This window comes from Taeniopygia guttata, chromosome 20, assembly GCF_048771995.1.
Source record: "Taeniopygia guttata chromosome 20, bTaeGut7.mat, whole genome shotgun sequence".
Taxonomy (NCBI): domain Eukaryota; kingdom Metazoa; phylum Chordata; class Aves; order Passeriformes; family Estrildidae; genus Taeniopygia; species Taeniopygia guttata.
In genome coordinates, this window is record NC_133045.1 from 7257073 (window position 1) to 7282059 (window position 24987).

General features: G+C 40.5%; 1 protein-coding gene across 8 annotated transcripts in view; it reads right to left on the reverse strand.

Annotated features, from left to right (window-relative positions):
- Positions 1–13514, reverse strand: part of ZMYND8 (zinc finger MYND-type containing 8) — a 50862-nt gene extending 37348 nt beyond the window's left edge. For 4 of the 8 annotated variants that reach the window (XR_012051589.1, XR_005982299.2, XM_072917147.1 and 1 more), the window contains exons 1-2: positions 13192–13512; positions 1477–1547 (exon numbers count right to left, since the gene is read on the reverse strand). Coding sequence is in view for 6 of the 8 variants with exons in the window: in XM_072917147.1 (XP_072773248.1) it covers positions 1477–1547; positions 13192–13220 (100 nt within the window). In the remaining 2 variants the exon portion in view is untranslated. Of the gene's footprint in view, positions 1–1476; positions 1548–11453; positions 11786–13191 lie in introns of those variants that run through there. The other 4 variants (XM_032752024.3, XM_072917146.1, XM_072917148.1 and 1 more) reach the window with 4 other exon arrangements.
- Between the last annotated feature and the right edge of the window lie 11473 nt (positions 13515–24987).

A 24987-nucleotide genomic window follows, 5' to 3' on the forward strand; every position in this document is an offset into this window, starting at 1 on the left:
TAAAACAACATATCCTGAGGTCAGGGCAGCACTACAACTACCATGAGGAAATGGAAACCTTTTGTATGGTCCATACACCTGTTTGTCGCTTTTTAAAACACCAGAACCAAAATGTAAACATCTCCATAACTAGATATCAGATTTTAAGGGGCCTTTAGACATTAACTACATCAGAGTGACATAAGTAATGGTTTAGCTCAGTTAAGGCACACAGAACTCTCACTAGTACTAGAAAGTGGGCCAGTGTCTCTAAGGAGAAAAAAAGATGAGATTTCATGGGCAGCTAAAGGTATCTAATGAGCCCCATTGTCTCTTACACCAAGTTGTTACGTTACCAAACTGTTTCACAAACCAACTGGTCCCTACAACAGCGGAAAAATGTTTCAGCTTTTAAGCTGGTTAGAAAGTTTAAGTGGCTGGGATGTGACAAGCACCACAAAGGAAGAAAATGGTGGAGTGCAGAGCTGGGAGCTCACCCCAGTCAGTAGCAAACATTAAAGCAATAAAAACATTTACTTTCTGCTGGCTTAGAAAACTGAAATACAAAGAGAAGTAAATATTGAAAGCAGTCCAGTGGTGGAGACTGACATATAAGATTAGAAGGAGAGAGGGGAGAAAGACAGGGAGAAGGGACAAAAGGAGCTAGTGTATCTCTTCTGCAGTGTCAGATCTCATGTACTACATCATCTAACCATACCATGAGAACTGAAACAAGAAATTTACTGTCTGTTAGTACAAATAAGACCTGAATCCAATTTTATAACCATGTTATCCAGCCAAGCTTCCTCATTAAAAAACATGCAGATGATCTGTGCCATGCCTTCAAGACAATCCCACCTGCATGTTCAGAGTTGAGCAGAATTGTGAGCCCTGCTGCAGGAATGTGAAGAGTAACTGGGTATGTGCCAGAAATTTCAACGAATGGTAGTAACTATTACTGCTGTTTTAGAGAAATGGTTTTCAGGTAAACTCAGCTGCAAGTACAAAAGGAGATGGACAAGCATGAATGTCCATGAAATACATACTGCTCAGGGGACTAATTTCTGTGGAAACAGAAAGGCTACTGTCATTCTTTATTCTCAGAAAAAAAAAAAATTCATTACAGTAGGAAATACTACCTTAATAGTTTTGCTACTACTACTACTTTCTCCTCTCTTGCCAATCTAGAAGCACTACTTTAAAGGAAGCCCTGATAAGTGATACAAGAGGTTGCTGTTTTTTTGGTAATTTAACCTTAGTTATTCATAAACATGACATAACACTGAAATATTTGTGTGCGTGAGTGTAGATTTGATACATAACAAAAACCAAGGAAAAAATAAAAGACTTCCTAACATACAGCAGTCATTGTAAAAAAATACAGTCAATCTTGAGTCTCCACTCAAGAGCAGCTTCATGGCTGACAACACATCTTCACCATCCTGGTTTATAAATAATTGTGTTGTAGAACCTAATTGAAATATTCCTCTTACTCACCTTTGGATCGAGTGGAGATGTCCATCCCCTCCACCACCTCCTGCTCTGCCTTTATTTCCTCTTCAGCCAAGCTGCAGGATTCAAAAAGGTAAATTAGAATACTTTATGGACTGTACGTATTCATCCAATGACTAACTTCTATCCATTAAGTTCAACTCAACACTATCAAACACAACTATATCCAGATTTCTAATGGAATGGAAGGCTTGCTGTTTGCCAGAGCATACATTGATCAAACCACAGTGAGAAACAATCCAGGTACACACATATGCTGCAAGTTACCAGGCATGAAAATTACATTTTTGTACCAAAGACAGTCTTGTAACATGTACTGAAGATTATGGCAATGTATGTATGAACTGTATGCATGTGACAGACAAACAGGAATTCTGTTCCTTGCAGGTTCTAATCTCAGATAAACCATGTGGACAGATGCCTGCCAACATTTAAATGCTCATCAGCATTCGTGAACAGATTAGTTGAAGTAACAGACTGAGCAACACAGAACAACTTGTAAAATTAGAAGGTAAAGTGTAATTGTTAAAACATTTAAATAAATAATTATAAGGATTTTGGAACTAGACTGTATAACAGAAAACTGAATATTTATAATTTATTGGCAATACAATTCCACCAATTATTAACTGTAAAGAGTAGACAGTATAGAGTTGTTACCATTCAATCTTACACAGTCAGTTTTCATTTGCACCCAGTGGGATTAAATTATTACAAAGTACATCTGACTTTCTGATATTCTACTTGTGATATACTGAAGTGATACCATTCAAGAAAACAACTTAATCAATTTGGCGTCTTAAGTCAATCTGGGGAAAGAAGATGGAAGGAAAGGAAAATGAACAGAGTTACAGAGCAGTTTTGGAGATGTGACTAGCCTAGATGAAAGGTCAAAGAAAACACAGGATGTTGAAACAAATCCAAATTCAAAATGATGGACAAATGGGGTTCTGGAGCTTCAGGCAGGTATTGCAGTGTCCACTAGAGCAGAGCAGCCATGAGTGATGTAGATCCCCTCCTATACAGGGACAATTTACCACTCAGTCTGTTAATGGAAGTTGTTGCTGATAGCAGTTTGCACTGATATGGCAGATTATGAATTTCTGCTGCTATGGAGTGGGCTGAGGTTCCATTCAGCCACCCCAGCTCCAGGGACAGGGCCTAGAGGGCAGCTGGAGACCTTTGCCTTAGCCACTGTGTATAAATCCACCCAAGACATCTCACTAGAGCTCGGAAACAACACTGAGGACTTGGTTACATTTACACCAGAGAAACTCCTCTTCAGCCTGACAAACAGTTTATATTAGCAGGAGTTTTGTTACGGGTAGAAGTTAAAAGAGATTCCTTAACCAAGTAAAACTTAACAGCAGAAGGATTTTATAGTTTGCTATTTGACAAAACTACTTCTAATCAACTGTGACTGGGGGGGTTGGGTTGCAATTCCTTTCACAGTTCTAAACAGTACAGTTAAGTCAGCAGAAATTTTACATACAAATTAACCAAGCTCAATGTATGGAAAACCTAAAGCTGAAAAGTACCACAAATGCCAGAAATCATTATTCTTTGTCATTTGGATATAGAAATAATTTACAAAATAAGCTCTTTAAAGTCACAAAACACTGAAGGCAAGTTCTATTCTACCAGCATCTACCTCCCAGCTCATGGACTACTCTGATCATTCCAGGAGCAAGGCAAAGGCATCCATGTGACCAGAATTATGGTAAATGTGTAGCACAGTTGACTGTAACACAATTCTTCTCAGATTTATTTTGCATGGGCAGATTAAAAGCACAGCACAGCCAACCATACTACAATGCTCACACATTTACTATGCATGGGCAGATCAATTATTCTGCACATTCGTTACACCCTTTCCCAGGGGCCTCAGCAAAGAGGAGCTGGCAGTGGCCAGCAGACACCAAAACATTTCATGCACCACTTGCCTTTGCCCATTCCTCTCCTAAGCAAAGGGAAGGAATGGGCTCATGGGATAGGTTCACTGTTTTCTTCCAGTGCTGTACTGGTGGTTTTTTCTTCCCCTCCCTCTCTATAAAATCCTATTTCAATATTGCCAAACTGTAACAAACCCCATATTTTTAAAATATCATGTATATACAATCAATAATGCATACAGATAAATATGTATTCATACCCAGTAATTCTGTAAGAGTGGAGTAATCCGGCAGTGCACATTCACTGCTTCTATAATATAGGTCCAGTTCCAGACACAGACTAGGACATGCAAGGCTTTACCAGACCCAGGTTGGACACTTATGCTCATTCTACACAGGCTGTTACTAAAAGGAATGGTTTTCCCAGGCCTTAACTTTTTGTTCCAGAAATCATGCCCATTTTATCCAAATCATTTCTGGAATGTAACTCACTGTGCAGCTGGACATGCAGAAAATCGGAGAGAGAAAAGGGCACCAACCTTTTAGCAGTTCACATTTAAGTGACATTAAAGCAATCATAATATTCCAGACTCATCCAAATCTATCAGGTAATTTTGTTTAAAACACAACATCAGGGGAACATGGTTCAACATGAAAGATACAGTAGTTGGTACAAATCAGTATTACAATCCAGAGAGTTGTGCATGAATCTTGGGTGAGAAATGGGAGTGATGGATCCACGTGATAACACCACAGCAGGAACTGCTCCTACCTCCCTGACCAAAACCCCAGGAGATTTTTTCAGACTGACTGAGGATGTTCTGTGCCCCTGGGCCCAAACCCAGCCCTGCAGGGGGTTACAGGGCAGGACTCCTATCCATTAGTGACAGCACAGCAGGGTTTTCCAGCTCAGAACACGTCCCACTCATAGAACAAGCTTAATTTAGGAAACTGAGTCAGTTTCCTCCATCACCCTTTAAAGCCTTCTTGCAAAGAGCGCTATAAACAAGAAAAAGATTCTTCAGAAACACCTGCAAGGTGAACAAATATCTTGCAAAATCTTGATACAAAGAATCACGGAATGATACAATGGCTTGCCTTGGACAGGATCTTAAAGATTATTTAGTTGCAAACCCCTGCCATGGGCAGGGATGCACACATCACGTAAATGATACCTGAGAAAAAGCCTTCCCAAAGATTTTAAGTATAAATGAGCAGTCAAAACTGCATCCTCCACTTGACAGCAAGGTTCTCCACTTTTCTCAGCAATGGAGGAGCACATTCCCTATACACACACTTGTACAGAGTGCATCACTCACACAAAACCCAGCAATTACCTACCACACTACGAAACCTGAGCCTCAGAGGAACACAGACATCTCCATAGTCTCTGCAATTAATTAATCTTTTATACAAACATTTAAGTATATAAGAAAACCACAGAGACTGTTCTGAAAAAAAAAATCCCAATGTTCGTGGGGAACAGTTAAATAAAATTGTTAGACATGGCAATAAAAGATGCTGAACATTCACAGCTCTTCAAAAGCATCTCCCATTGCTTTATTTGCTGTAATTTATAATGACTTCCACAACATGACATTGAATGTTGGCAGTGATGACTGTAGTGGTCATCTTTGAGATTCAAGTTTATAAATACATACCAGCAATTCACAGCAAGTTTACAATAACTTTTCTAAAGCTGACATCTTTTCACCTTTGCACCTCCATCAGTAGAGGAAAAATTCTGAAAACACTTTATAAAGCACAAACTTCCAAATGCAGATATTAGCAAAAGATTTCCAATTAAATAATTCAAGAAAAACACGTTCTTAATCAGTTACCTTATTATTACCCACAACAAAATAAAAAGAAAATTAAGACCAGCAGCAAAATAATTAAAAACAAGTATCTCGTTCCATGGAAACAATAACTGTGTGGTCAAGTAGACTATTCTAGAGAGTTTTATTTTGAGAATTCATTTTTGCAGGGCTCAGAGCAGCTATTTCAGCCAGCATGTGTTACTGTCATGCATATATGAATGGGATGCTCTGAGGCTGCAGATCAGAAATGACACTGGAATATATTCAGTTAAGTACCTAAAGGAATACCACAGATAGCTTATGTAATTCTGAAAGCTATTCCTATTTCCTCATTAGATGAATGAACACAGAGAAACACGTTTTAAGAACACAACTGAAATCTAAGCTTTCCCAGTTTCCCTGTCAAATGACCAGAAAACCAATTAATCATTTAAAACTTTCCTACTCATATTGACAAAACTTGCAACAACAACAACAAAAGTTTGTTTTCTAAAATGTTAAGCTAATTGGTTTCATACAAACTAGTTTAGCACGTCTGAATGAGGGTAGAAGGGGTGGAGGTTATTCCTTTGGGGAGAGTTGGGCACAGAAAGAAAAAAAAAAAGGATTGCAAGCATACAAGATTTATTGTTACTTAGGTAAAAATGGAAAAACAACACAGCTGCCTAATTTTTAAATATGTTCTCTATCAAAATGAAGAGAGGGTGTTGGTTTTTTTTTTTTTTTTTAATATAAAATTCAGGTTTTCAGATTTCACATCCCTGAATTATATACAGACTTTTCTGTTTAGGAAAATCATTCCTTTACTAATAGTAGTACTTACCTGAGAAAATGTACATATACAAGAATATATAAAACTGCTCTAATCCATAGTAACTACAAAGAGCAATTAAAAGTTGCAGATGAACTACTGCACCTTGACATTTAACCAAGAAAAACTGACAGATATGGAAAACCACTCAAAACAGCTAATGCCCACATACACAATCGAGATCTACATCAGGGAATAACACATGAATTTCAGCTCAAGAACAACATATTTCTGGAATTTATTTTTCCTTTTAGTTAACAGAAAACAACACAAAAAATTGATTAAAGACCATAAACACTAAAACTGAATTTCATCTTTAAGATAATTCCTGCTTCTCAAGCATCACATTTGTGAGCAGCAATTCTAAATAATGATTGCAAAAAAAAAAACTACATTCAATAAAGATTTAAAACCAAAAACCACTATTTGCATGCCATTGCTGAATAAATAGCAGCTTTGTATGAGCACTCACCTATAACAGTCTCTTACTCATCGGTAGCTATGCTATTTATGCAGGGCTCTTAAAATGGCGTCTGCCAGCACTGCACTGCCTCACTCCTGCTCTGGAGCTAAAATGGTAGCACTTTGTTCAATACCAGCAGCTCCTGTTTACACAGCAGGGCAAGATTCAAAGCCAGCATCTAAATATCAGAAATGGTAAAGAAGGACCAAAGGGCACCTGACATCCGAACGTTTAACTAAAAAGGCACAAGACAGGGGATTTGTGAAGTCACAGGTTACTAAGGAAATCACTCAATTTTAGCTTCACCCTCCAGTGTGAGCACCTCATATTATACATTTCCTTTTGCAGAATTCCCTGCAAAGTGCTCCATGTGTATTAAGTAAATAACACTCTGTATTAAGTAATTAATTTACACAAAAGGCTCATTCAGATATCTATGTACAGCAATGTTTAAGCTGGTTACCTGTGATAACAAGCAAAGTAACTATTTTTCATTTAAAGAACATTTCGGTTCTTTTTAAAACCTTACTCCTATTCATTGTCCATTCAAAATACCTGCACAAAAGAGAAAAATCAGGGGAGGGAGGGGGATCCTTGGTGTCACACAGTCATCTTTACATCTATAAATTATACAGCTGAGGCCCAAGCAAGGCAACCAAATAGCTACAGATTTTAAATGCTACAAATATCATTTGAGAACAATCATGCTTGAAAGTAAAGGTTTGTATCAGCTGAATAAAGAATGGTAACATCCTGCTACAGCATGGTTTTAACCTCACAGTGTGAAACAGATGCTCTGACAACAGGCAATAAAGGGTTAACATGAGAATGACAGACAACTACCAAATACATGAAACTCACTTCCTATGTAGCTATGGCAAAATTAGTCTTTAACCCATGAGCACAAGGCATGTTTATTGACAAATGTATTTAAATTACTTTCTAAATGCAATTTAAAGGGCCAAGCTTGATGGCCTACTGTGCCGGTCTCCAGTCTGCAGACCCCTCAAAGCCAGTGTACTACCACAAAGGGGTTTGCAGACAATAACCAAGTAAATCAAACCTAGTCTAACAGGCTTAAAGTCACTCTAATGGCATTCATGTGCCCATGGGAAAAATACTGGGGATCCACAAATAACAAAATTTGAAATCTGCTGTCTATTCCATTTTATATGGCCAAAGGTTTTGTTCAATTTTCGAGATATTTAGGGAATTCAAATTAATACCTTGAATTTCAGACAGAGGAGAGCTTTTACTAAGATTTATCACCCTTTAACCAATTATGCTGGAGTAGTACCACCACTATGGAAAACTGCCCAACAGCTATCACTTTTCAGCTACTGGATGCACAGTAGCTGGGAAGTGATACAACACAATAAACTGGAAAGCAAGGCAGAACAGGAGAAACAAAGCAACAAAACCAGAAACAAAACAACAAAAACCTCAAGCAAAAGTGGTATCACAAAATGGAAGGCAGCTCAGGAAGACGAGCCAGTTGAAGTTTGTGGACATGCTATGAAGGGCTAAATTTGTAATGTAATCTATCTATTTCTGCTTTTTGAGCATGATGTTCCTTTCATTACATGCTCCCTTAGTAGCAACGTAGGTTTTCTGCTACATTTCATACTCCTACATAATGTGAGGGGGGGTGACTGTTACATTTGGAGTGGTTTATACTCTGCATTTTTTTCATTTCCAATATGTTAAGTAGTGTCATTTGTTTAAAGAAATTACTCAGCTTTTCCCTAGCACTATTTAGCTTCCAAGTAAAACAGTTTGCCTGCAAAGAATGAAAAAGGCATGTAGCTTTTAAAAGGCTACTGTTTTCACCATGATTTATAATCCAGATCACTCCTTTGTTTTCCCCCCACTCCATTCTTTGTCCAGTTAATTACAAAAGTAACTGGATGTTGGCACTAAATAATAATGCCTAATCATATTCATCCTGGGCAATTCAAACTGCTCTCTAGTAGCCAGAAAACTTACAGTGTAATTATACGATTAACTGCTAGTTATAATCAGAATAATGGCCATTTGCTCCAAGCTGAATAAACCTCAGCTGCATTGCTTCATACATGTCCTGTCTAATTGTGATTGTAACAAGATCCAGGCCAGTAAAATCTTGGGGAGAAAGCAATACGTGCTTTTTCCCTGCATCTGTCACTTAAAACAAAAACCCACATTCCATCTGTCCTGAACAGAAAAAACAGCTTATTACACAACCTAGGGAAGTGAGTGATAACACTGTACCTTGACAAAGCACCAAAAAATATACACATCTGAAATCCTTCAGCTTGTCTGAATTTGCTTTGCTTAGATGGAACAAAGATGGCAGAAATTTCCAGAAGGCCTTTCTCAGCCTTGCCACTGCAATTGTCAATCTTTAACCTGCCTGCTGCGGCAATTGGCTCTGGCGCTGGCAGAGCAGCGCCATTGGGCTGAGCCGAGGCACAACGCTGCTGTCTCTACCTTGCCTCAGACATCTTGCTGCAATGCAGACATTTGTTTTTTGTGAACTATAAAGGAATTACACCCGAGTGATTGAAAATAGTGAACTTTAACAGACTCACGATGCTCCGTTTCATTACATGCACGAGGGCAGCTCACACAAATGCGCTTCACTGTCAGCAGCGTGTCTGGAGGTGCAGATTTGAAACAGATCCTGGTTTAACAAAACCTGTGGGAGCCATTTTAATACAAGCTTTCTGATTGCAGATCACTTACCCCTGCTTCCTCACATTAAACAAATATTATGTTGCTCATTCTTAAAGGCTGAAAGTAAACAGCTAGCATGTATAAACTACTACTAGGAAAATTGTGTCCAAATGTGATTTCTGTTTTTTAGCAACTGAAGAGCAAAAACCAGAATAACTTCTTAGCTGTGTCAGCACTTTCATGTATGCTGAAAGATGCATTAAACTAGCATACAGAAATACTATCACATGAAATTCAGGGGTACCCCAGCAGTATTTCAGGTTTCAAATTGAACTAGACATTATTTTAATCTAATCCTAGGGGACTGGGGGGGGGCGGGGGGGGGGGGGGGGAAATGGAGAGGGGGGTAGGAAAGCTTTTGGCCAAAGTGAGATATTCAAAGTAAGATACTCACACTGGTAAACAAGTAACCAGAGGTAAATTGCTGTTAAAGAACGTTACCAAATACATGGCAAGGGGCTATAAAAGTTTGCATGCCCTGTGCCTCAGCACACTTATTTATTTGCAAAGCCAGCCTAGCTTTCAGTTCTTTCCTAAAATAATAAATGTGTATGGACTGTTAAAACAAGTGCAAAAATTACATTAAAAACACAAAAGAGCATCCTTTCTCTGCTTTTGTAACAGCCCTAGTGATCACTGAAAAACAGCTTGTTCAAACAAGCATGCAGGCGCTACAATTAAAATCTTTATAAAGAGCACAAAATGTTTCTAAATTAGTTATAAACCAAGCAAGCTTGTCTGAGGTTATACTTTGTATAGTATCAGAAACATATGCTCATTAAGTGTTATTTACTTTACTTCATAAGGTCACTTCATTGCTGAGCACTAGCACTTTCATCACACCCGAAAAGCCCAAGGAACGGTGAAAACGCGCTTTGCCCTGCAAACATGGTAATTAATGATCTAGGAACGAACAGCAAGTAGAATATTTTTCACTGGCCTAAGGTAAACAGGAAGTAAAAGCCTCAAAATTTAGAGACAAATTATCAGAAAAACAGTGCATTCAAATAGAGCAGTTTACATGTACAAGTCCCTTAAAATGGACGCTAAGCAAATCTGATCTTTTATATGACTAAGCACTAACATCACTTAATCTACTTCACTGACTGACCCAGTAAAAACAAAATGTTTGGAAAACTATTAAAAATGTTCAGAGAGTAGCATGCTGCTTACTTACCAACTGTTCAAGCACCCATCTCATTTTTCCAGTTAAGGAGATACAACAGGCTGGCAGATTTGGGAATTGATCAAAAACGAATTTCTTGAAATAATTACGTAGCATTTAACCAAAAGTAAAAAAAATTAAAAGGGAAAAAAGACCCAAGAACGAACAACATGTACTACTGTCATGAACCACACATGATTTTATATCTTCTGGACTCCACAACACAGAACTGTGGCTGGTACAATGTAAAACAAAAAGGCACAGATAAAAGTTGCATTAGTTTATTTGAACTATGCAAAGCAAGAAAGCTAACAGTTCAAAAACATTTTCCATAAAGCATCAGATTTGTAAACAGATGCACTGCTGCGTTTTACTGAGCAGCACTCCATTTCCAAAATCTGCAGCATAAAAACTCCCTTTTAAAGGAACAAAATATTAACCATACATTGTCCCTCAGAAAGAGAAAAGCGTTGTATTAATTACTCCTGCAAGAAAAAAGGTTCAATAATCATTTTAAGTTAAGATAAGCTGCATAAAAAACATGATGCAACAGCACACCACCACCTAGGCCCAATATCTACAATCTGCCATTAGCACTTTTTGCTGATGCCTAGGTTTTTAAAAATCCCATATTTTCTCAGAGATAACTTATCTTAGCTGTTCCATTCACTGTTTAGAAAGGTAAACTTGCCTGTTCCTCTGTCTGCCATTATCCCTGCTTGACTCCCTGTAGGGCAGTTAAATGCATCTGCTCCCTAGCTTCCATTTTCTCTCCAGCAGGCATGTGACACAACAGACAATAGTGCTGGCAAACTGCTCAGAGACAGAAACCTCCTTTGGAATACCAGGATCTTGATAAACTCTAAAAACACCATCCTCCTGTGAAGAAGTAGGCATGCCAAGGCTTTGCCAGACTGTAAAATAAAGCTGTGGCTAATGGCTACTAACCATGTGACCCAAGAAAGCAAATTTAAACAGTTCCAACTTAATATAAGTGCTGTGGTGTGAGTTTTGCACGAGAAATCACAGAGAATCACACTCTCAACCCACAACTCATAGGTCTTAGAGAAAAAGCAATGTAAAAAGCAAGGCTTACCTCTGTGGATGCATTGTTAACACAGTGTTATGTCAATACTTATAAAACATGGAGGACAGGCTCTCAGTACTCGGGCAGGGAGGGCTTGGCACTTGGGCTTGATGATCTGTCTTCCCCATGAAAGCCGCCCCCGGATTGGCTGCCCCGGCAAATCCGCATGTAAAGCGCCAGGGGATTGGCTGAGACACTTCCTGAGCGATTATCTTTGTGCGGCTCGGGGAGCAGGAGCCATCCCGGGCTCGGAGCAGGCCGGCGCTAGGCCCGGCTGCGGGCCCGGCCCCGGCCGCGCACCGCCCGCCCCGGGGCACCCCGCACACCGCCTGCCCCGGCCCCTGTGCCCCAGCCTAACGCTGGTTGAAGGCAGCTGGGTGTTCTAAACCCGAAGGAGGCAGAGTTCGCCCAGGTCGCCAGAGCTGTTCTTTTGTTTGCACGGACAGCGAAATTCGCTCTGCTAGGGCTGTGCTGGCCGAGCAAGCGAGGCCACAGGCGGAGAGCAGAACTTACTGAAGTGCACATGCACAGAAGGGACTAAAATTAACAACTCGGGACTCAGAGAAGGGTTCTCCTGCTCCAGAATTTCAATACATGAACATGCAGCTGAGCAACCATGTACCTGCAGTGTGATTTCTTTACATACCACGGTATGCTGAGTCTTAAGAGGAAAAAGGGAGCCTTAAGCAGGAAGACTCATGTCTCCTTTTCCTTAAAAGCACTCCAGAATTGAAATTGCTTTATCACGGAGCCTTGCTACCACTTGGTGCAGGCCCTCCCCGTGTTTAAAATGCTGCAGGGCAAAACTAAAAATATCCATGTCATCCAAGACCCTGAGATCTGCAATCCCCCCCAGCCCCTACCTTTCGGCCTGCCTGGGCTGTTAGACAAAAACTGACTTCCTTAGGAGCGGCTGTAACTGCAGTTTCCTGTCCGTTAACCCTCTAGGACTTGGTGCTTTTTAAGATGCAACACAGGCCCTGAAAACACAGATTTCTCTACGTGGCAAGTTATCAGCCTGCCCCCACGAAAACATTCACATATTTTTTCAGATATTTTTGCTTTACCTTTTTATCTCCTGCGAAAATGCTGCAAATGAAACAAAATGAGAAAGCGGCGTGTAAGCAACCGGTTTGATCTTGGGCCAATTCCCAAGCTTTTGATTAAAAAATGTGATTTCATTCTTTTCCCTAATGCAGTGAAAGTGGGAGGATTTATCGTTTTGCCAAGAAGGAAGTCTTAACTCCAGATGAAGATCTTAAAGGTTAAATTTTTAGAAAGCCTCCAACATGCCTTTGTATTATTGTTCAAAATTTTGTATCTGTGTTACATAGCTCTGTATTATCATTCTGTAGCCATGAAGATTGCAATGGAAATTGCAGATGAAAGGGTGAATCTGAAGCACATTGAGTATCAAATAATTATTTATTAAACAAAAGCAAGAAAAAAAAACAAGGGACGGTGTAGAGGGAGACGCTTAACATTGAAACAATAATTATTAAATAATGAGATAGAACAACCAAAGAAAAATAGACGTTCTTCCAGTACAACATGCAGGATCTCAGACTGTGCAAAACCAACTATAAAAAGCCCTCTTCCATAAATCTACAACAGTTGCAAACAGAATATGCATGTCACGTTTAGTCGAGTGCTAATAATCCCAGAAACAATCACCACAACAAAACCTAGTGCCCTCCCTTACCTCCATACAGCACCTCTCACGATATAACTACTTTACCAGACAAACCTCACTGCCTGAGAGCCGACGTGACTCATAACTCTGCCACTCAGTAAAATTAGTCATCCTGCTCTGCATTGTCCCATTCTGCATTCAGATTATTCCTTGAGATAGCATTGTCACAGGGAACTGCCACAGCAGCCCATCCTGTGCTTACACTTCTGTCTCTGCATTTCAAGCTGCAACAGCAGATTAACAGCCCAGAGTATAAATTATCGAATCATAAGGAATGCTGGAGTCCCTGCTGAAGCATTTTCTCTTTTTAGATTTTGCAATGGTTTTCAGGGCAGGGAGCAGGAAGGCTCACGGATACACTGACGGTTTGTTCTGTTTTAGGAATGAAGCAGAAGCTGGGGAGAGTGCTGCTATAAAGCAAATCACACAGCCCACTACAGCAGCAGGAACACACTGGAAATTCATGACATTCAGTGAATACTTGCATCAGTTTCAACACTGCAAATCATTCAAGATAGATTTCTTTTTAATTGAACACCTAAAGGCCTGTGTTGCTCAGAGATATCACCCCTGGCTCACAAACATCCAAATTTTGATTCCTCTAAGCAGTAAATGTGAGGATTGTCAGCTGTTAACATTTATGCTCATTGTGTGACTGCTCTACTCTAATATTATTCTCTTAAAAAAAAAAAAATCCTAATCCCTATGAAGAACAGCATGAGAACAAAACTAAATACACAGAATTTGTCAATGCTTTGTGCTAACCCAGACCCGACTCGGGGAATGTTGTAATGCTGATGGTGCCTGGGAACGCTGCCAAGCTGACACACTTGGGCCTATCAGACAGAATGAGCACACAGTGGAGAGAGAGGCAACAGCAGCCTTAGGAAAGGCCTAAGGCCCCTCTCCTCTTGATTCAAGGAAGCAAAAATGCAAAAGAAAAATTTATAAACCTGCAGTTATTAGCAGGAACAAAACCGTAGAAAGCACATCAGACACATACAGCATGTATATTCAGCCACTCAGCTACTCTGCTCAAAAAGACAAAAGAATTCTGTCAGGAATCAAAGGGGAAGCTTGAAATATATTTCTCTTTATTCTCTTATCCACATGCTTATTTTGCAGCAGGAGGTACAAGCCTGTTATAATGCACAGGTACATCTGGAAAATACAGATTTTTGTCTTAAGTCACCATGATTGTGTGTCCTGCTGCAGCTTGAGCATTTCTTTTACATTGGAGTAGTGATTTTTTTTCTTGGGGGGAGGGAAGGAATGGTAAAGAAAACAAAACAAATAAAAGAAGAGCATGAGAGGGGAAGCTAAAAGCTTTGTTAAAGCAGAAAAGAGGGCAGAGATCAGATTAGCTTGTATTTATCCTTTACAAATCTTCGGCGATATTAAGGGAAAACAGGGCTGTGAGGCAGGGAGGGGAAAAAAAGGCTAAACAGTGAAACCAAAGGGAAGATGGAAAGCAAATTCTCAAAAGGAAATTAAAAGACAGTAATGTTAAAAGTGCAGCCCATTATACAGGTCTTTGCAAAGAACTCTGCCCACTGTGCCCATCTCCACACCAAGCACACACACCAGGCATCACAGAGTTATAAGGAACTATATTACATAATATATACCAGAGCCTCCAAATTAAACAAATAGCAGTAAGGAAAATGCCTGCCTGTATTACAGAAGCAGGGATTGATATTTACCCCTCCCTACAGTGGCTGCATCATCATTGACGGAGATGGAACATTAGGTGATGGACAAAAGATGGAGCATTTTGAACAGATACACAAAAGGGGAAATGTAATATTTTTCAAGTATAATAAACAAATAGATAAAAACAAGTGAAAGAAAATGCATTAAGGGTTTGTAGCTTGATCTGGGAATTCCAGGTCTTTGGCTGGTAATGCTGATTTCTAGAGTCAGAACATAAAACATTGTCACTCAGGGTCTTGGGAAAAAACTCTTCAAAGTTTGTCTCCTTTATCATGAATATAGATAAAGTATCAGTAATTGCTCAAAGACCAGTAGACCACTGCCCAGTACAGAATCCAGCAATAAATGTCTATAAAAACAGTTCCTCAATTTTTAAAAGTAGATTGACTTCTAAAATTAGTGACCTGTCAAAGAAGGTTGGTAATTTCATACATTATTAGAAACTACAGGAGAAGGTATCTATGCACAGCGGGTCCCTGGTTTGCCCGTGAGCTTAGTAGGCTTTGCATGCATTGGTCCTCCTGAGGAGCAGCTTTCAGTACTTTGGATTGACATTATTTGTTCTGGATTGAAATGGTCACTCATTGTCTGCAGTTAAAACCTGGTTCTGTTTGTGACACACAACTGAATATCTGGTGCATTATCAAAGTGTCTCTTGACAGCCATTTTTAGCGTGCTGTGCAATTGCTTCATGTACATTTCTTTCCAAAGGAAATCTCCACTCATGTTCAATCATATCATCTGCCAAAATTAAAAAATAGCTGGAGAGGAAAAAAAAAAAAAAAAAAAAAAAAAGCATCTTTGAGCCCTTTAACAGCTGTAGCTTTTAAAAATAAGTGCTGTGTTTTCTTAAGGCATAAACCCATTTCAGTGCTTTCACCCCCACTCTGAACCAGTCTCTCCACAATTAAACAGCTAGGCTGTTGGATATTCTGTATAAAATTGAATTTTCATTAGTATGTATTTAAACTTTATGTTCTATACTCAAGGCCTCACAGATACAATTGCTTTCATATTTTATATTCAGGCAAATCCTTTCTAGTCCCCCAGAAAGCAGCTGTGAGACACATGCAGGCATGGTGCACACCCACGGTGCAGGTGAACAAGTGGATTTATCAGCCCTGCTCTGTGGCCATGGAAATGTAAATACCCTGTATGAGGCCTAAGTACAGAATCTTGAAAGAAGTTTGTACTTCCCCAGGTGGTTCTAATGGCCAAGTGTGAGACATCTTGTATATATCACTTACTCTGGCATAGGGCACTTCTAAAGGAAACAAAAGGAAGTCACTGCTATTAGGGAGGAATTATTCAGGACCACATAATGCTGAACTCCAATCCTATTACCAGGATTTCTTTCTTGACTTTTTCACATTCATGAATCAGATTACATGACTTCTTTCATGTTTTGGTTTGTTATTACTGTTGTTTTTGTTTGGGGTTTTTTAATTAAATCTGATCATGTCCCAGAAGCAAAAGCTCATACCAAAGATGTCAAGTGACAGAATTACAAAGATAAAGTTATTACATTAACTTTTCCTGCATAACCCACTGCAGATTCAGACTGCATCACTTTCACTTTTAACCTCCTTCATGTTTCTCCACACACTAAATTCACAGTTTGGCTTCAGCTTCAAGGCTCTGCATATTCACACCTTTCTCCTCTCTATGTGCTATTCCAATTGCTATTTCATCTCAGTTTTGTGGTTTACCTCTCACCAGCAAAAAGTCCTTTCTTTTTCCACCACAAGTTTCTTTTCTTTTTCAGTCAGACTTACTGGCTTCTCACCCTTCCTTCCAGCCACAGCACTTAGCTGCACTTTGAGCAGAACTGTCTGTGCTGTGACACTGAGAACATTGAATCAAAGATTTATTGTGTGGACTTCAGCCAGGGAAGGCTCCAGTTCACACCAGTTCAGAGCACTGTGCAGTAACTGTTGGCAAGGCAGGGCTGGGAGCAGGCCTGAGCAGCTCCAGGTGATTGAAACAATCACGACCACCATGAGAAGTTTCTGTGAAACTACATGTTCAACCACTACATCCTGCTTTTCATCACATTTGTGGTATTAACTAGGTTTTCTTCATGTCCCAATGACACTGTAGATCTGACTTTTTGTCTCTTCAGGAATGAAAAAAGCCTTTGAAATAGAATCATGTCCCTGTAAAGAAGCAACACGTTTTCCAGCTGTGGCTTTGCTTTCTGAAGCCAGGTGAAAGCCTTGCCTGTAATTAGCACACTCACTCACATTAATTAACATGTACATAAACTGTTTAATTCATTCTGCCACCTTAAGAGATTGTTATTTTTCTTGCTGGACTTACAGCCAATGTTTACTGAGTTCCCCTAATCAGGTGACAAAAATGAGGACATTCCTGAGATAAAGCCACTGTAAAGTTGTTTTCCAGAGTTGCTTCATTTTATTTACTGTAAAGAAATGCACACCCACATGAAAGTAATTCTGAAAGAACAGAAAAAATATCCTCTATTTAACCTACTTGCCTTTAACAATCAAATCCAATTGTGTGTTAATTATGTACATAAAATATGTCTTAAGTATATCACTGATCTGCAAGTTTTGTTATTAAAGGCCACAAAATCCTCATATGACATTAGAGTGGACAGATGTCACAGTTAGGGGAGTCGAAAGTGAAGCTGAACACAATATTTCAACCATATAAAGAGCACAGACACTTGGAGCTATTTGCATGTGTATGCATTTGTTCAAAACTTAGATTTTGATAGATAGTATAGAATAACACAAACATTTCAAATAAAACCCAAAAAATGACCTTTTTTCTGATGGCCCAAAACCCAACAAAGGGATTCTGACAAACAAATGCTACTTAAGAACAGAGGAGCATGTCCTAAGGTAGGGTTCTCAGCAGATACTTCAAACACAGCTGCCTGTATAATTTAACATACCAGAACTGACCCTCTATAACTCATGCATAAAAATAAAAAATTCCCCTTAATATTGCTTCTATTTGCAAACAATTGTAAAGAAAATGCAATCTCTAAATAGCAATTATTTGAAAAGTAAGCTCATCATACCTGCTTCTTCCAAACTCATTCTTTTAACTGAAGAATGTTACCTACATCTGGTTTTATATTTTGTTTTTAATTTTAAAATATTGTGAAAGTTTACATAATTGTCAAACATCTAAATATTCATATTTTGTTTTTATAAGCACTTGAAAACAATATGAATTATTTAAAGGAAAAACAACTTCTAGTGGAGAATGACCAGCTTTGCTTTGCTTTATTCTGTGTTTATTCTCAAAGGGCAATTTCTACAATTTGAACCCTGGACTAAAGATCTATAGATTTGTGTATAGTGTATCTTTTGTTCTCTTTCTACTTCTATATGCAATTGATTGAAGTGGGGTCATGGTCTTGACTTGGATGTTTCTATATGATAAATATTTACAATAAACCTCTTTATACTCACATAAAAAGGACATTTATACCTAATAGGATAGACAATTAGCAAAGAATTATTAAAAATATCTAATTTTTCATTTGAATACTTACCAATAAAATAGCATTGTTGCATAGCAAGACCAAACGCTTCTTTTCCCTATTTTTTTTTTTTTGTGTGGAAAGGAATGCTAATAAGGCCACAATATTGGTATTTTCCAGCCGGCAGTTGCGAAATTGGGTAGGAGTGCAGCATCCCCTAGCGCTCACTCGTGGAACATTACACTCATTAAAAAATCCACTTTTTTAGTGAGGCCCCCATGGAACATCAGTCCTAGGATTTGGGGGAAAGAGGAGCTTCCTAAGGCATAATCTTCCTCCGTCTACATCAAATACCTTCTGCAATAATTTAATTCTATGAAGACAAGCAAATACAAAGCATTTGAAATAATTTCTGATTCCCAGTCTGGGTATGGTTTTCGCCATATAATTCACAGTTTCATATCAAGTATTGTAGCAAATCTTAGTCAAAGTGGCAGAAAAGACACAGGCTAGAAGCAAACGGGTTCTTGTATGGTGCAGCAGCACTCAGAAAATCCTGAATAAACTGAGTGTCCTGCTAGAATACACAAGGCAGCCACACACACTAAACTCCAATATACACTAAAAAAAGCTCAACATATTTATGGTAAGAATAGGCAGGCTATGGCCCTCAAAATTCACCTCTAATTTCATTACAAATGATGACCATATATCTTCAAAGTTTTGTCAATACCCAGTGACATTCAGAATGAGTACTCTTGCACAAAGCACACTATTCCTTTGAGCTTTGATGTGTCAGATTGAAATGCAGCTCCCTGTAAAGCTCAAAAAATAAGGAAGGTCTGTCTGAGCTTTTGGATCTATGTTTCATTTGCATTCAATTGAGCTGTTGTAATCAAAATAACATTTCTGAACTGGATGTATTCCCTTATTAGAAAATTGAAAAAAAAATTCTTTCAAGTGGTGTGAGAATTGCAGTGTTAGAGTTTTAGAAGTTAATTTCAAACAGACATAAGAGCTTAAGTCAGAGTATCTGTGGTTCCTGCAATAACCCCAAACTGAAAGAGCTAATCTACAATCCTCTTCTCAATTTCCTTCTAAACTTTGTGGTTTATCACATTTTTGGGAGTGATAAAGGTCAATGATAGATTAAATTATTTTTAAACATTTCATCCCATTTCAGGAGACTTACTGCATTAACATCCAAGCTCTGTCAGTGCGATATGTTGTCACACAGCTACAAAAACACTACCTCAGAAATTACCAAAGAAAGTATAATAAATATTACTCAATATTCACTTATGCAGAGCAACCATCAGATTCCTGATTCCAGGGTGGGCTGGGGGCTGGCAGAGCTCCATTTCCCCCCTCAGGTGTGCAGACAGGGGCTCTCACCCCCTTGCAGGGCTCCCCTCTCTCCAGGCCAGAGGAGCACAATAGCAGAAGGTCAAGGACAGAAAGACCCTGCCCTGCACACAGGGAGGTTGCCCAGCATTGCCCTGATTTTTAAAAGTGTTAAATTTTCTTTTATAGTTCTTTTGAAAGTCTTAAAGTTCTCATAAAACTTCTTCAGCCTTCTGACCTGTTTACGTATTTCTACTGGAGTTCTCAAGCACTATTCATGTAAATAATAATTGTTTTGTATTCTTCTTTGTGGGAGGAGAGAACTGATGTTTTGACCAGTGTTGCTGGAGAGGTGGTAATTCCATCCTCCAATCCACAGTCACCTCTGGAATTCTATAAATATCAAATGCTCAAGTACAACACTCTCCTTTTTGGCCTTTGAACTTACCAAGTGTTTGTGTACTTTGTGTCCAATAGTGTCAGCCCAGCACAAAACCAGCCGGGGCACCCTGAAGGTGCCCTGGGGATGCCAGGAATGCCTTTGCCCAGAGGACTCTCCTGAGCCCTGTTCAGCTCCAAGCTGCTGCTCTTCTTCCTCACTCCTGCCTCACCATTCCGCTCTTGAGCTCAGAGCCACTGCTCCTCTTACCTCGTCATCCCATGGCTTCTGCCAGTGAAGGATGACACACATTCCCCTCAGGGACTCTAATGTCCCTCCAGTGACACATGGGGTACCCCACCATCTCTGCATGCACTTCCAGAGGAAAATGTTACTATTATAAATGTGCATGCATACAGGGGTTGAAGACATTTCTTACCCTAGGTTTCCTTTGGTAGTGTCAGGTATTCAATTTCAGGGGGGAAAATAATTTAATAATTGAGAGGTACAACAATAGGAACAGCTCAGACTGGTGCCTGCAGACACAAAAATCCCTCAAGAAAGAAATCCCTGAAGTTTTGTGCCCTTACAATCCATCTACCCCTCTCCAGTGGTGATTTTTGTCCCTGGGGCTCTTCAGAGTCTCTGGATGATGACTCTCCCCACCCTGGCTGGAGACACAGGTCCTGAGGCCTTTGTTAGGTGAAGGATGGACACCCGTTCCTGGCTCCAGGTGTTTCCAGGGCACAGCGTGCAGCTTGCACTGGTGCCTGGCACACCCACCTACCTGTGCTGGGGGGATTTCTCAGCACAGGCATGCTGGAAGGCTCTCCTTATACACACACACACTCCTAACAAAAAGGGAGTTTATTAACCACTGCTAACAATATAACCTGTTGTTTACTACGAGAGCGGTAAATAAATGCCAGGAACAAAGCCACAGCCTATTTTAATTCAATTCCTGTCTATGTTGGCAGGCCAGGGCTTCATTTCTGAAGATAGATTAGAAATAAATCACAAAAAGCTCCATTCAAGTGAAGCAAAGCATTGTAAATATGAATTAATCTAGTGTGAGAGTCAACAAAGATTGTCCCGAAGTTTCCACATGTCCTCCTTATCAACAGCAATGCATAACAGCCAGTTTCTTCTTTGTTCCTTTTAAGACTACATTAATTGCTTTTGCTTGGAAACCCATGAGGGATTTTACATGAAAAGCAGTTGAGAAGAGTTAAGAAGAGAGGGAGAAAATGTGGGAGTTGGGGGTACAGCCCTATTCATCTCACTGTATTTAAATGCTTTCAATGGTAAGGGTGGCCACTTATTGGGGTGAGGGGGTGGGCCAAAACCCATGGTTGGTCAGCTCTTTCTTGAGCAGCATTTTGGGGATGCTGTGGCACTCTCTGCTGCAGCTGAGTGCAATGAGGCTCAGTCAGTCCACATGGACACTGGACACGGTGCAGTTGTAGCAAGGTGGGGGCCAAGGGAAGTTTAGGTTAGAGATTAGAAAAAAATTCTTCACTGAAAAAGTGATTGGGCAATGGAATTGTCTGCCCAGAGAAGTGGTAGAGTCACGGTCCCTGGGTGGTGTTTTAAAAAAGACTGGACGTGGCACTCAGTGCCATGATTGAGTTGATGAGGAGGTGTTAGGACATAGGCTGGACTTGACGATCTCAAAAGGTCATTTCCAACCTAGTTCATTCTGTGATTCCGTGATTCCATGATCCTGTGATTCTGTGATTCGGTGGTTCTGTGGTTCTGTGGCTCTGTGGCTCTGTGGCTCTGTGGTTCCGTGGTTCTTTGGTTCTTTGGCTCTGTGGCTCTGTGGCTCTGTGGCTCTGTGGTTCCGTGGTTCTTTGGCTCTGTGGTTCTTTGGCTCTGTGGTTCTATGGCTCTGGGGCTCTGTGGTTCCGTGGTTCTGTGGCTCGGTGGCTCTGTGGCTCTGTGCCTCTGCGGTTCCGTGGTTCTTTGGTTCTTTGGCTCTGTGGTTCTGTGCCTCTGCGGTTCTGTGGTTCTTTGGTTCTTTGGTTCTGTGGCTCTGTGGCTCTGTGGTTCCGTGGTTCTGTGGCTCGGTGGCTCTGTGGTTCTGTGGTTCTGTGGCTCTGTGGCTCTGTGGCTCTGTGGCTCTGTGGCTCTGTGGTTCCGCGGTTCTGTGCCTCTGCGGTTCTGTGGTTCTTTGGTTCTTTGGCTCTGTGGCTCTGTGGTTCCGTGGTTCCGCTGCGTGCGCTGACCCCTGCAGTACCGGGCTCAGACCGACAGGCGGCAGCAGCGCAGCGCGGGCGACCGGGGCTGCCGGGCGGGGACCCCGAGCCGGGTTTGGGGTCAGAGACAGCCCCGAGCCGGGGTTTGGGGTCAGGGACAGCCCCGAGCCGGGTTTGGGGTCAGGGACAGCCCCGAGCCGGGGTTTGGGGTCAGGGACAGCCCCGAGCCGGGTTTGGGGTCAGGGACAGCCCCGAGCCGGGGTTTGGGGTCCGGCACAGCCCCGAGCCGGGGTTTGGGGTCCGGCACAGCCCCGAACCGGGGTTTGGGGTCAGGGACAGCCCGAGCCGGGGTTTGGGGTCCGGGACAGCCCCGAGCCGGGGTTTGGGGTCCGGGACAGCCCCGAGCCGGGCTTTGGGGTCCGGGACAGCCCCGAGCCGGGGTTTGGGGTCCGGGACAGCCCCAAGCTGTGACTCTTCAAGGCCAAGTTCCAGCTCCATTCCAATCCTTTTCAGCAATTTTCCTTGCAGTCTGCTGATACTGGCAAGGTTACTGCTGTGAAAATTTAAATCTCCTAAAACTACTTTAAGTTGGAGGTGGAGATAAACAATGTTTATTTGACGAAAAGCTTTAATCTTTCTTCTAGCTATCTGTTTTCTCGTTTCCCCAGTTACAATTCCTGGGGTATCACTAATTGAGCCTTGCTGAAATTGATCTCTGAGCTTTATAATTTGGATGGTTCTCCCACTTCCTTTTCCGTAGCCTTGGTCACTTGACAACCATCTACCTGGGATAATAACTTGGTGCCTGGTAGCTTTTAAAGAATAATGCCTCATCACAGACAAATATATGTGTATATATCATACTTTGTGTTACAAGATACAGACTTGGCAATACATACTAGTGAGATACTCTCCTAATCACCAGAAGAAATTTGGTTTCTTTTGGAGATGCAGGCAGCTTTCCATCAGATCTATTTGATTTGATAACTTTAGTTTGATTATTGCAATGGAGCAATAGTATACAAAAGAGCACTAATGTATTTACAGTCATTCCAGAGGCTTCATCTCACTGTCCTCCTTCCAAAAGTGTTCATAACACTGAGTTTCGTGACTAAAAAGCCACCAAGAAGCCCGAAGTTTTACAAGTGAGTGAGCTAGTTTACACTGGTGGCATTCCATGGGGAATGGGTGCTGCTCTGTCAGAATGACAAGCAGAGAAGTCTCTTCATTGTGAGAGGTACAGTCGTTAGCCCAGGATCCCCTATAGCTTGTCACCTCTTTGAGACACTGCTTCCCTTGTCTAGAAACAAAACTAAAGACAGACTTTTCTCAGAGCAGGAGACAAAAGGACAGGCAGCTAATCAATAACATTGCCCAATGACTCACAGACCTGGGTCCCTGAGGGGTGCAAAAGGCAATTCCAAAGTCAGCATGTGGTCACCCAGCCAAAAGAACCCAGGAAACCTGATGACTCCCAAACTGGCATCCTTTGTCCTCAGTCGCACCACAAGTAATCCTGGTTGGACTAGCCAGACATACACATCTTAGTCCTTGTTAAAATGCAGGTATGAAAAACAAGTATGAAACACTGACTGAATGAAATCTGCAGGAGAATAAGCATGACTGACTGAAATCAGTTTTGTTTAAAATAAAATAACCTTCCCCTTCTATACAGTCTCACATTTAGCTTTGCTATGTTCATTTTACACCAGTAACTGCTCACAGCTGATTGTTAAAAAATTTCAAGAAAATGTAAAAATGTGTGCTTACGGGAGAATGTCAAAGGAGAGAGAACTGTTAGGGAAGTGGGGACATGGCAGGCTTGAAATGGCTTGTCTTTTTGAGGCAATACTTTTTTCCCCTTTTGCCCAAAGGAAGGGACTTGGCACACTTACAATTTCTGCTATTACACCAATAACTTCTTATTTCACAGTTCATGAAGATGAAATAACTGTTGACACAAGTTGGTTTCTCAAACCTAGCCCTGAGTATGAAATCACAGGAAATGTCCTAAACATTTGTGTACAGTGACTGCTGTACTAATATGAGCAACCTGAACAGAGAGAGAGCCAGGAAAATGAGTATTTCTGTTTACCTGTATGTGTGAGGCTTAGAAACCCAATTTCAAATATAGAACAGATACTGCAAGGCTTAAAGCCCTGAAGATTTCAAGGCTTCTCAGAAAGAAAAAACCCGAATCAATTGCAATAGTCAATGTTATTATTGTTATTCCCAGCAGCAGCAGTTTAAAAATGGTGAGGTATCTGGTACCAGTGGCTGGTTCTTTCTGTGTGTAGCCACTGGGTCATGCCAATGGTTACACTGCTAAATACAAAGGATAAATTACTGCAGTTTCTTTTATAAAGTTATTTGCTAAAAAAATTTCAAAGGGAAACATTTTTATAGGACAAAAGGTCTGACAGTGATGTAGTGAGATGGGATTAAGACACACTACTTACAGTGCCAAATCTTGCCAGTTTGCCCAGCTGTAAAAAATTAATTCTACTCACTACAGATATTAAGTTTTAGGGGGGAAAAGTGTTAAAAAAATGAGTTTTCAAAGTAAGCTGATAGTGTCATGAATATTCTTGCTATAAAATTATTGTGTTTTCAGGGACACAAAATGGAAAGTATCAAAGCCACAACATGTGACCTACCTATACCCCTTCCCCTCTTTCACAGTTACAAGTGACTTCAAAAGTAAATCCTGTCCAAAACAGAAAACTTCTGCTGTTAACCTGTCCCATGGTTCTAAGAGA